Consider the following 13710-nt stretch of genomic DNA (forward strand, 5'->3'; position numbering starts at 1 on the left):
AACGTCGGCTGCTCGACTTGTAAGATTTGCGCTGCTTTGGCAGCAAGAAGAAGAGCTTGTGCTTCTGCTTGTAGAGGTGACGAAGTTAGTGGTGCGGATGCTTGAATCTGAACTTGGATACTTCTATTGTCCTGCAAAAAATTGAGAAAAACTCCAATGCCCGTAGCTGCATCTCCATTTGATAAACTTGGAATTTTTGAACATTTGAAAGAAGCGTCAGAGAATATTTTGGCTCCTGAGATTAGAAGATCAGACCTAATGGTGCAGCCTTCTTGTAGCACCAAACTGTTGTCCCTGTTAATATGAGCATGGGTAGTAGAATTAGGATTGTCAGGAGGAGCCTCTTGGACAGTGTTGCATTCACGCATGGCCAGCGCAACAAGATGTACCTGATGAGGGAAAGTACATTTCCTAGCAAAAAGACAATCATTTCTTGATTTCCAAATGCACCATAAGAAGTTGAAAACGTTTGGGATCGATGCATAAGGGTGATTCATACTGAGCAAAGCATAAATAATATTTTGCATAGAATGATGATTCTCTGTAAGAAGATCTGTCCTAAGATACCAAGGATGAGCAAACCAAGATGCTCTCACAAACGGACATAGGAAAAAAAGATGCATTTCATCCTCAGCTTGCAAACAACGACAACATGCTTTAGTAATATGCCTAGAAAAACGGCTAGCTCTGCAACCTGTAGGAAGGGCTTTTCTAAGAAGTCTCCATGGAAATGTTTGGACCCTTGGCACCATATGCTTTTGCTTGCAGACTTGATTAAGCAAATCTTTCACAAGGTGAAAAATCTGTGTAGGCTGATTTCTTGGTTGGATTTGAATGTCCTGCAAGCACAGTTTGTAAGTACTTTTGGTGTTACACTTACCATTAGGAGTGAGATCCCAGCAAAGAATATCATCACAGTCATCTTGAATGATCTTGGTTTGAGTAATAACATAGGTTGTGGGTTCTTGAAAAAGAGAATAGATGAGAACATTGTTCTAGGCTTTCTGTCCTTGCAGCCGAAGATCTTTGACTTGAGCAGGATAAGTAAAGTTTGTAGGTTGAATAATGAGATGATTGTAGATATCAGTCCAAGCTGGGCACCAGGGAGTACTCCAAATGGAAATTTTTCCTTGAGTGATCTGATAGAAGGAGTGAGCTTTGAGTTTAGGGAGCATCTTGAGAATGGAGGACCAGAAGGCCGATTTTGGAGCGCTAGAGGTGGCAGTCCAAAAAGAAGAGTCCCAAAAATATTTGGACTTAAGAACAAGATGTAGATGTGAGCTGGGAGAGTTGGCAATTCTCCAAGCTAGAGGCTAGGATAAGACCTTGATTCATGGCTTGAAGGTTTCTTATTCCCAAGCCACCCTCTTTTTTTGACGTGCAGATGTCTTTCCAGGCCCTCAGACAAAGACTTCTAGTGGGATTATCTTCTCTGATTCCTGTCCACCAAAAGGTTCTAATGATAGCAGAAAGTTTGGCAATAAATTTCTTGGTGAACAAAATATTAGACATATAATAAACCGGAATGGCCGAAAAAACAGATCTAATGAGCTCCAATCTAGCCGCATGAGAAAGCATATTAGCTTTATAGCAAGGAAGCTTAGCCATAAATTTATCCAGAACAAAATTGTAAGCAATAGTTCTATTCTTGGCAGGGAGAATCAAAGGGTGTCCTAGGTGGGTGAAGTTCTCATCCATGGCAGGAGTAGGAAAGATGCTTTTAATATCTGAGACAACACACTGGTTAACCTGAGCACTAAAAAGTATAGAAGACTTGGACCACTTTGGAGTCTGACCCGAAGAAGTGCAGAAATGGTGAATGATATGAGCCATGATACGAGCTTCCTGCAAGCTAGCTTTTCCACACACCAATAGATCATCTGCAAAAAGTAAGGAGTGGACTGGAGGGCAATTTCGTCCAAGCATGATGCCTTCAAGGTTGTTAGCAGCCATAGCATCATTAAGAGCCAGAGAAAGTTCATTGATGGCAAGCACAAAAAGATAGGGAGAAAGAGGACAACCCTGTCTTATACCCCTATCACTTTTGAGTCTCTGAGTGGCTTGGCCATTAACGATGACAGAAAAAATTGGAGTAGAAATGCATGCATAGATAAGATTAATGAAGTGAGCATGCAACCCTTTACGTGAGAGAGCCGAAACGATGAAATTCCATTCAATACGATCAAAAGCTTTAGCAAGATCAATTTTAAGCATGAAGGCCTGTTGTTTCCAAGAGTTAAGGGCAAATGAATGAGTGATTTCTTGCACAATTATAATGTTATCACTAATTCTACGCCCTTCGATAAAAGCTTGCTGCGAGGGATCAATATAATCAGGCAAGTGAGGTTTGAGCCTATTAGACAAAGATTTAGCAATAATTTTATAGATGACATTACAAAGGCTAATGGGTCTATAGTCAGTAGGAACTTGAGGAACCGGCTTTTTAGGAATGAGAACAATATTCGTGTCACTAATATGTGGGGGTAAGATACCTATACGATAGAACATGGTAACCAAGGCAGCAACGTCATCCCCAATCCAATCCTAGGTTGCAAGGTAAAACTCCACATTGAAACCATCAGGGCCAGGTGATGCATTTAGCTTCATATCCTTGAGAATCTGCAAGATTTCCTGCTTATCTGGTATGGAATAAGTGAAATCATCTGATTGTATTAGAGGCTGAGTTGCAAGAAAAGGTCTGCCCATATTGCTGTTAGGAGAAGAAAAGATGTATCTGAAATAGTTCACAAAAGTGTTAGCAATTTGACTTGGCTTAAAATGTATAAAATCATTTTCATTCTTAATGGAAACAATAGTGTTCTTTTTTCTTCTCTTAAGAATAGATTGATAGAAAAAATCTGGTATTTCTATCTCCATCCTTAGCCCAAGGTTTCTTTGCTCTTTGTTTATAAAACTGATTTAGCTTAGAGAGATTCTGCTCATACCTGATTGTGAGTGCGCTCTCTTGAGTATGATCTTGTTGGGAAGAGGCTTTAATTGAATCTGATTGATTTGTCCCTCAATGTCTTTTAACTCCCGATGAATAGGTTTTTTCTTCCTGCACCATCTCTTTAATGATCCTGCAAGAGAGTAAGTCCTGGCAGAAAAAGAGGCCGACCTGGTACTATTCTGGGCTGCCTTAGCATAAGCATGGAAATTTTTCTCAAGCAGCCACCAATTCTCAAATTTAAAGGATTGCTTAGGTTTATAAAATCGGCCCTCAGTGGAAATCAAGATAGGCGCGTGATCACTAAGAATGATAGGTAAATTAAGCACTTTCGTATTTGGATAGCAAGCACACCAATCCGGATTAACCAAACATCGATCTAAACGTTGATAAATAGGATTTGCAGTGTGTTGCCTATTGCGCCAAGTGTAGGCCGGACCGCTATAGCCAATGTCAAAGAAGCCACAATTTTTAATTAAAGCACGAAAAGCAGACATCCTATACTGATTAACATTATCATCGCACTTGTCCATATCATACAGGATGTCATTCATGTCACCCATACAGATCATTGGCTTTCCTAAGTTATCATACACAAAAGAGGCAACCTGATTCCATATAGTACTAGTTTGACGATGATAAGGATCTCCATAGATACACACAAGACAAAACTGTACACCTGAAGCTACATGAACAATGTTAGCTAGGATGGAGTGAAACGACGTGCTATAAACAGTAACCTTAAGCTCATCTGTCCACATCAGCCAAAGCCCCCATGACGATCCTCTTGAAGGAACTACAATACTATCATCAATGTCAAAACGATTAACAAGATCACAAGGACGAACTTTAGAGGATTTAATTTTAGATTCAAAAATTACCTAAGCTTTAGTGGAACGGATGAGATTGGCCAGAAACATCATACGATCATTGCCGAGGCTCCGGCCCATGCCTCGACAGTTCCAGGCAATGGCTTTCATGGCGCCCGAGGCGCGTTAGGGCCATGCGCCGCTGCCCAATTTGTTAAATCAACACCCATGCTCTGACTAGTATGATCCTGCCCGAGTTTCATTGTACTACATTGGCGAAGGGTGCTAATCTCAGTTAGAGTTCCTATTGTAGTCTGAGCTATTTTAGCATCAGTGTGAGAATCAGTATCCACACCTATATAGTAGTTGTGATCCAGGACAGGAGGAGAGAAACTGCCCCGAAGAGAGCTGATTGTGTCTGCACTGCTTATCGGTGATGGTGTGCGAATGGGCCATGGATCATAGGTCTCTCCATCCTTATTGGCATATGGTTGAGAAGAACCACCAAGTTGAGTGTCTGCCCTGTTTTTACCCAAGTAAAGGCCGCTACCAACATGAGTAACAACACGGTGCCATTTCTCCACATCAGTCCCAGTGCAAGAGCGAAGAGGCACATGATGATGTCATCGCGTATCTCCAGACCCCCTTGAGGGAGGAACATCCCAGCGGCTGCTTTTAGATCTATGTTGACTGCTATATTTGGGCACCACATCACCATCAGAAGAAGCTATTCCATCAGCAAGAGTCTGATTGGTAGCAGGAACGGTAGCAGCAGGTACATCTTGAAGACGGTGTATAAGCTGACTAGCAGGTGGAGCTCCAAGCAGACTTGGACAAGGGTTAACCTGGGGCACAGTAACAAGAACAACTCTAACATCACTCGATGGAGCCTAAGTCGATCCATCAATTTCCTGTCCTAAAATGGGCTGCCTCTTTGCTGGAGGAGGAGACGATCCAAGAATTGAGTCGCAAGCTCTCTTAGGACAGGATTTAGAAGGAGGCGAGACATTATTAGAACTGGGGATTTCTGGATGAGAAATTCCTTTAGGAAGAGCTTGCTGACAAAGTGAGACAGAGGATGCAGACATAGGAACATGAGAGGCCATCAGTGTTGTGTTACTAGCATTATCCTTAAATATATTTGTAGCAAGCTGATCCTTCTGTGGCAACTGTTGACCAACGTCATCTTGCAGGCTGTAATGGAGTGGTACAGGGATAGATTGAGCTGATGGCCTTGCTTCAAGTCTCATAATTTGTTCGTTGATCTTCCCTCCAGACATGTCATTATGTTTCTTTGAGAGAGGGTATGTTTGCTCTGCCTTCTTTCCTATCTGTTTTGGATCCTCAATAAACTGTCGCTGTAACCTTGCCAGCTGCGGACTCCTAAAAGAAGAGAAATTGTCAGCATTACAGTTCATATTTTTGCTTCGAGTTCTGTGGAATAAATTCCGCATTAGTCATCCATTCTCCATATCTATTAGGCTCTACTTCCTCTGCTGTTAACTTAATTCTACACCTTGACATGAGAATATTGTTTCTGATCTTGCAATGTTGCACACTGTGAAACATCACTCCACAAAAAGTACAGATTCTGCCAATTCTCTCATAGAAAAGATAAGCCCAACCAGCTAAATCTTTGTTGAATGTGACCCACACCTTATCTCCAACTGATCTTTGAATCTAAAATTTGATTGTACCCCAAATGTACTCTTGTCTAGCAAATAACATCGCTTGATTTATTGGATGGAATTCAGACAATTCACCTAGACTTTCCAGAATGGAACCAAGCAAAGCTTTGGATCTGAACCTTCTGGGTATCCCATAAACTCTGACAGTAACATATATTGAGCTAAACTGGTAATCCTCAATACTTTTTATTTCATCCTCTGGATCCATCCATTCCAACAGAAAATTATCTGATCCCATGCTCCACGGTTGTCTAGTAATAACAAACATCGCAGCATCTAGAGAACGGAAATGAGCCACAAGGATATACCTTGAAAACTAAGAAATCCCGTAGTAGTTGTTCTTCCACGCTCTAGCCATGGATTGTTGCACTGCTTGCAATGACAGAACTCTGGGAGGGCCTCCTGTAGACGCAAGAGTCATAAGAATATTATACTCTGCATCTTCCCCTAGTTCTTGCATCTCCTGCTCTGCCTGCACTTGAAGAATTTCTGGCTCTTTGATAGACAGAGCCTGCATGTTGAACTCCAGAGAAGGAACCGCTGTGGATCTGACTTGCCATTCCAGCAACCCCGCAGAAGGCTGCAGATTTTGGGGGAGCGTAATCCGATCTGCCGTTTCTTCTAACTGCCCCTTATCTTGACTGTTAGTGCCATCCATGTTGGCAGATGGAGAGAAACAGGAGGAGCTCACAGGGATTGGGAAGGAAGAGAAGGAGAAGGGAAAACAAGATGGGATTGAGATAGATTAAAATTGGAGAAGAGACTGGAAAGTGAAAGAAAGAGAGGAGGTTGGCATGACGCCAGTCCAAGAAAAACCGAGGGATATACCCGAGGTAGCTGCATTTCACAACAGAACACACTGGGCATCTTCATTGTTGACCCACAAATTTGATCTGGCATCTGTCCGCAAACAAGGGGACCAGTCCGCGGACAACGATACGGGAGCCAGCCATCCAATGTTGTCTGCATACATTTCAATAACTATTTAAACTAACCGGACAAAAATCATGCAAACATGGCGGATTTCATTAAAATTAGGTCATAATTTACATAAAAAGGTCGACATTTCGATCGTTTAACTAAAAACAAAAAAAAAATCCTAAACCATATACCGTACAACCACCTCATACGCATGGCCACCCTGTCCAGCAACACAGCTGCCGTGGGAACGATTCTAACAGTAGAAGAGGGGTAGGGTAAAGGAGTGTGGTCTTGCTACGGCAAAGATGTTATACAAGAGTTTATGAGTTCAGGCCCCTCACGGTGGAGTTAAGGACCCTACGTCTCGAGTTGTGGACCTGTTTTTTCCTTGCATATGGAAGATTACAGAGAATGCGAACCCCTGTCAAAGTGCTACAGGGTAGCTTATATAGAGTGTGCTTCCCCTTTGTCTTGCTATGTTATAGGGGGATTGATGAGTCAAGGTTATTACAAGCATTACTATTGCTAACTGAAACATTGATTGCTAGTAACACTCATAGACGCGCGCCTGTGGATGCTCCAGATTCCATGTTGGTTGTTCATCTCCCTTGTCCGAGTGCTGGTGGGGTAGCCAAGTTGATGGAACGGTCTCCGAATGGATAGCCAGCATCTGAGTGGACGAATTATGTCTGAGTGGATGAATGACATCCGAATGGAATGAGCTTGATGATCATTTGAATGTGCTTGTGGCCTGGAGGTCTTAATGCTTGTTGATGTGGGGCCCGATGTAAGATCCAAGATGCATGTACTATGACCCTACCCATAGTAGGTGACCCCAATATTAGCCGTCGAATTGTTCAAAGTTTTGTAGAAGAAATTCACTAAAGACTTGATTTGTCCCGATTACTAAATAGGTACTCGAGCTCCATCGTCAAGCTTTAGTCAGCTGAGATCTAAAAAGAACTACAACGGATTCTAGACTAGGTGCTTCCCGACTAATCGAGGATATGTGACCATGAGGGAAAACTTGGTGGCACTCGTACATCTCCTGGAGGAGACCGACTAGTGGTCCGAGTGTGAACGTGCCATGAAAACCCGAGCAGCGATGCTAGTGTGTGGTATGACTCTTCGACAAGATGCCACTCGTCATCCTAGAGGAATGCCGACACATGCTGGCTCCATGTCCAAGTTCATGAAATTTATGCCTTGGAGCCTAGAAGAAGGGCCAATTAATCTGTAGAGGTGCGTTGATCTCATCCTATAGCAGTCCTTAAGATGACTACAGTTGAAATTTTTGAACGTCTGTCTGAGTGAGCGAGGACGTCCCAACAGATCTCGGGCGGACCGAGTGTGTATCTTTAGAAATATATCCTTCAAGTATCAATCAAATTAATCATTGGCAAAATTCTCATGATCAGGATTTCGCGAGCACGCCCCTGAGTAAACTCCGCGGATCATGGGGTAGGTGGGCGTGACGCCTCGATTTTCGCACGAAATTGCACCAACTGTCCCAATTTCTCTGTGCGGCGAAGTTTGCAGGCGTCGTCGGATGCTTGGATCGACGGTCATGGCTTGCGTGGGCAGATTTACTCGAGGGTATAAAACAGAGGGAGGCTAGGTTAATTTTTCAGATCCCCTTTTCCCTTTCCAGTCATTTCATCGAACTCACCTCCCATTCTCCACTCGACGCCTGAACTGCTTGAAAGGATGGGGAAGGAGAGGACCTCTAAGTTGGAGAATCATAAGGAAGCGCGGAAGGGCTCGACTTCGAGCTCCGCCCCTCCGCCTGGCTAGATTCAAGGCAATTCGCTGCCGTCAAAGCTGACCGAGCAGCAGGTGCTCGAGCTTGTCACCAACTGGCTCATTCCGGAGCAGGGGTGGAGGCTTCCTGAGCCGGGCGAAATTGAGCTTATGCCGAATCATGAAGAGCGCATGCTCCTCATCTCATGAACGCCCGTCGAGGTTTTTCCATGCCATCATACCCTTTCTTTCATGGTTTTTCGAACTACTTTAGGGCGCAGCTGCATCATCTTCCCCACGAATGACGTAGTGTATTTGTCGACATTTGTCTCCCTGTGCTAGAATTTCATTGGGTGTCACCATCACTAGGCCTTGTTTAAGCACATTTTCTCCTGTAGCTACCAAACCATGAAAAAAGTCTTCCCCGGATGAGGAGAGGACTAATGTCATCCAGTTATGCGGCAGGTTAGGCATCCATCTTAAGGGAAAAAGTGTCTTTTCGGCCATTAGCTTTCCCGACACTATAAAGATGTGGCAAACCACTTGGTTTTATTGTAAATATGTTCTGAGTAGCGGTTCTCAAGTAGGTCTTCCGATCTATTCTGGCGAGAGAATCGTAGCCCCAAAATCACTTAGGGTTTCAAAGACCGAAAAACCCGACGTTGACATCCTGGCGTAATGATCGGCGTCAAGACCAAAAAACCGAAGGTCAAAAACACGTTGTTCCTGGGGGAAGATCTTGAGGAGGATGTGGAGTCTCAACTTGACTGACTGAAATAAGTTCCCAGCTGAGTGGATTCCTAGAAGAAATATGTACCTCGTGGCTCTCTCACTTGTTCGTGTCCACTTCAAGGATGTTGACGATGAAAAGTTGAAGTCCCTCAAGGTTGCCAACATGAAGAACCTCAAGTTTTAGGACTTCCTAGTGACGCTCATTAATTGATGCCCCACTCAGATTGTAGAGGTCATCGATTTAAACACTTTTATCGATCTAGCCACCCTTGCGAAGGATGCTGGAGATGGTAGTGGGAAAGCTTGAAAACTTGGTGTCCGAATAAATTTGCCTCGGGATGCCAAGTTATTGTGTAATCGTTAAACTTGATCGATCTTGGAGCTCGTGCACTTATGTTGCTTAAGACTTGTCTGTTTACTTTGACAGTTAGAATTGGCCAAATACATTTGGATGTTTTGACTTCCAATATTTTACTTAGTGTGTATCTTGTTTTCCACTAAGTCTTCGAAGTGAGAGGTATGCTCTCACTCGGATAGGTATTGTACTTAGGGAAAACTGGTTTGCAACTAAGTCTTCAAGACAAGAGGGATGCTCCAACTCGGATAGGTTTTACACTTAGGCAAAACTGGTTTGCAACTAAGCCTTGAGGCAAGAGGTATGCTCTCACTCGGAATAGGTTTTACACCAACTTGGGGTGTTTTTAGCATCCGACTGGGGTGCAGTCCCCAAGTGTAGCATACTTCTTGGGCATAGCCCCCGAGTGTGATGCAATGTCTGAGTGGAATGCAACCCTTGAGTTTAGTATAACCTTCGGGCGTAGCCCCCGAGTGTTCTACATTGCCCGAGTGGAGCATGGTTCTTGATAGATCAAATAAAATGCATGAAAGAAAGATTTCCATTCATTGAAATTCATTCGGCAAAGTTTTTAACAAGATTACAACATCAAATATTACTTTAAGCAAAGAATCTACGGAGTAGATCGACATTCCAAGCACGAGGTGTCGGTGTCAAAACCGGCATATCTCGGGTAGTGGGTCCCGAACTGTGCGTCTAAGGATCAAGGGGAACATGAGGCAGGGGACACAATGTTTACCCAGGTTCAGGCCCTCTTGATGGAGGTAATACCCTACATCCTGCTTGATTGACTTTGATGAGTATAGGGGTTACAAGAGTTGATCTACCTCGAGATCGTAATGGCTAAACCCTAGATGTCTAGCCTGTATGATTATGGTTGCCTCTATGGACTAAACCCTCCGGTTTATATAGACACCAGAGGGGGTGAGGGAGTCCTGGATTAAGGGGTCCTCGGGCGTTCGGGCTATGTGATGTGGGCCGGACTAATGGGCCATGAAGATACAAGATAGAAGACTTCCTCCCGTGTCCGGATGGGACTCTCCTTGGCGTGGAAGGCAAGCTTAGCGTGCGGATATGAATATTCCTTTCTCTGTAAACTGACTCTGTACAACCCTAGCCCCCTCCATTGTCTATATAAACCAGAGGGCTTAGTCCGTAGAGACAATCATAATCATATAGGCTAGACAATTAGGGTTTAGCCATTACGATCTCGTGGTAGATCAACTCTTGTAACCCCTATACTCATCAAAGTCAATCAAGAAGGACGTAGGGTATTACCTCCATCAAGAGGGCCCGAACCTGGGTAAAACATCGTGTCCCTTATCTCCTGTTACCATCAATCCTTAGACGCACAGTTCGGGACCCCCTACCCGAGATCTGCCGATTTTGACACTGACATTGATGCTTTCATTGAGAGTTCCGTTGTGTCGTTGCTAGAAGGTTCGATGGCTTCGTCAGTCATCTACAACAATGCTGTCTTGAGGGAGGTCTTTCTCCCCGACCAGATCTTTGTGTTCGGCAGCTTTGCACTACGGGCCAACTCGCTTGGCCATCTAGAGCAGATCGACAGCTATGCCCCAGGCCACGAGATTAGTTTTGGAAATCTGCATTACGTTGCTGATATCCGAGGAGACTTCATTTTCCAAGGGTTCACTGCCCCAACCTCCACTCTGGCCTTAGATCCAGAGCGCCCCTCCAGGTCTGAAGATGGGATTCCCGAGCCCGACGGACTCTCTGGGACTATTAAGCCTAGTACAGGAGAGTCGGAGGAAGCAGCGTCACCGGCAATCATCATGAAGCCAAACTCTTCTTCGAAGACTTACCCTGAACCCTCAGAGTCAACATTGTATGAGCTCGGCCAAGGAGTTTCCTCCCCGTCGTACTCCACGAACTCCCTTCTTCCTGGCGGAACCTTGCCTCTAAGCGAGGCTCTGGACTTAATGTGATCCCTCATCATTACAGAGGGGCAACGTCCGAACTACGCCCAACCCGAACTAGGGGCTGAGAGCGGGGAATTTTATGTCCCACCCACCACTCACTTCATAGCCACTGTCGAGGACTTAACTGACATGCTCGATTACGGCTCCGAAGACATGGACCGTATGGACGACGATGCCGGAGAAGAACAGGCCCAAAACCCGTCGTTTACCGGACGCTGGACGACCACCTCTTCGTATGACATGTACATGGTGGATACACCCAAAGAGGGTAACGGCGATAACGAGAAAAATCCAGTTGAGGATACACCTCCTGAGATACAACCAAAGCACCAACGTCAGTGGCGCTGCTCTAAGTCATGTCGTGGAAAAGATAGCAATACCGGCACCAGAGACATCAATACTCCGGACGACGCCGAAGACCAAGAAGACCCCATCGAGCCAGCCTCCGAACAGGACGATCGGGAAGATGGGCAAATTAGCCTCGATGAAGAGGCTATAAACGAAGACTCGGAGGATAGTAATTATCTTCCACTCTCCGAGGAGGAGGTGAGCGTTGGCGACAAAGACTTTATCGTGCCTGAGGAACCCCTTGAGTAGGAACGCTTTAGGCGCCGGCTAATAGCCACTGCAAGGAGCACGAAAAAGAAGTAGCAGTAGCTTCAAGCTGACCAAGATCTGCTCAACGGCAGGTGGACTAACGTCCTGGCAGCCGAGGAATATGGCCTCGAGCGCCCAACCAAGAGTTAACCAAAGCGTAAGCTGCTACCTCAATTCGACGACGGGGCGCTGGTGCCTGTACCATCAGCCCGTAACGCAGCCGACCGACCACCACATGGCCATGACAAAACGGCAGCTCAAGCCGAATACCAGCCTGTACTACCTCTCCGTAATGGTAGAGACACAACAGCTCGGAAATATACTTACGACCTGCGGCAGGATTTGGAAAACAAAGCGGGCCAGACCAGATCGATCTACGGATCACGGGGGCGTGCTCCGACGCGCGAGGACGTCTATCTAGCCGGGCACGACAGCCATAACCATGCCCGGGCCGAAAACCGCAGGCAGACTGAGGGAGTCCTGGATTAGGGGGTCTCCGGACAGCCGGACTATATCCTTTGGTCGGATTGTTGGACTATGAAGATACAAGATTGAAGACTTCGTCTTGTGTTCGGATGGGACTTTACTTGGTGTGGAAGGCAAGCTAGGCAATACGGATATGTATATCTCCTCCTTTGTAACCGACTTTGTGTAACCCTAGCCCCCTCCGGTGTCTATATAAACTAGAGGGTTTTAGTCCGTAGGACAACAAACAATCATACCATAGGCTAGCTTCTAGGGTTTAGCCTCTTCGATCTCGTGGTAGATCAACTCTTGTAATACTCATATCATCAAGAACAATCAAGCAGGACGTAAGGTATTACCTCCATCAAGAGGGCCCGAACCTGGGTAAACATCGTGTCTCCTGCCTCCTGTTACCATCCACCTTAGACGCACAGTTCGGGACCCCCTACCCAAGATCCGTTGGTTTTGACACCGACATTGGTGCTTTCATTGAGAGTTCCACTGTGTCGTCATCGTAAGGAAGATGGCTTGCCTCGTTGTCAAGGACAACATCACCTCTGGGGGAGCACTGGCTGTAGGCCAAACTCTCCGACTAGGCGGCTTCGTCATGACTGCCCGCTCGGCCGCTGCGCCGACAATGACCTCTTGGGTCATCGAAAATAGTCTCCAGATCGGCTCAAAATTTGCCGAGCAGATGGATCCAATGGGAGCTCTCCTCTTTGAATGAGCTCTTGGATCGCATTGCCGCTCTGGGAGTCACTACAGACTACGATCGGATCAGGCTTAAACCCGACCAAAGGGAGATTAACTCTCCGCCGGTCACCCATCAGATAGCGGTGGTGGAGGAGCAATGCGGCGATTCTCCCTCTATCCTGAGGACGAACTATGTCCGGATTCCCGAGCCCTCGGAACAGGATACTCGCTCACTGGAGGACACCGCCCTAACCCTGAATCCAGAATCAAGCCACATACCGAACCCACAAGGCAACATCCCGGAGCCCGAACTTCCAAGATCGGAAACTCCCCTGCCCCTGGATCACAGATTGGGTCATGGTCTGGACTTAAATCCACCCACCCACCCACCCACATACAAACTATCTTTCTCACATTAGGCAAGCGCCCCAAGAGACAATACATCACTATTGGGCCAGATTCCTCCTTGTAATGAACAAGGTCAAGGACTGTCTCGAGGAAGATGCAATTTTGTTCTTTTGCAACAATTGCACGTACAAGGGAGTCCAAAACGCCATAAGTCTCCGTGACATTGCACACTTCACTGACTTGGTGGCCATAGTATGGAAATACTGTGCGATGGAAAGTGCTTGGAAAATCCAAACACAATTTTTGGATAATCCGGCTCTGACAAAACCCCCAGTCCGAACTAAATGGGTGCACTCTCATAAGTAGCCCGACTCAATTACAAAGAAGCAAAAGCCCACTACAGGGCGTGGAACTGTATTGGAGGGATGGCTCAACGGCCCTGCAAAATCCATAGTACAGCGGATACCATATCGAC

General features: G+C 45.6%; 1 protein-coding gene and 1 pseudogene across 1 annotated transcript in view; both read right to left on the reverse strand.

The window, feature by feature from the left end:
* Positions 1–4646: 4646 nt before the first annotated feature.
* On the reverse strand, positions 4647–5712 carry LOC147960409 (uncharacterized; annotated as a pseudogene).
* An 82-nt stretch (positions 5713–5794) lies between these two features.
* Positions 5795–13710, reverse strand: part of LOC147960410 (uncharacterized) — a 33417-nt gene continuing 25501 nt past the window's right edge. The window contains exon 4 of the mRNA XM_087533335.1: positions 5795–5846. Coding sequence (XP_087389461.1) covers positions 5795–5846 — 52 coding nt within the window. The remainder of the gene's footprint in view (positions 5847–13710) is intronic.

The sequence above is a fragment of the Triticum urartu genome, chromosome 7A, assembly GCF_056163025.1.
Source record: "Triticum urartu cultivar PI428250 chromosome 7A, HENAU_Tu73, whole genome shotgun sequence".
Classification (NCBI taxonomy): domain Eukaryota; kingdom Viridiplantae; phylum Streptophyta; class Magnoliopsida; order Poales; family Poaceae; genus Triticum; species Triticum urartu.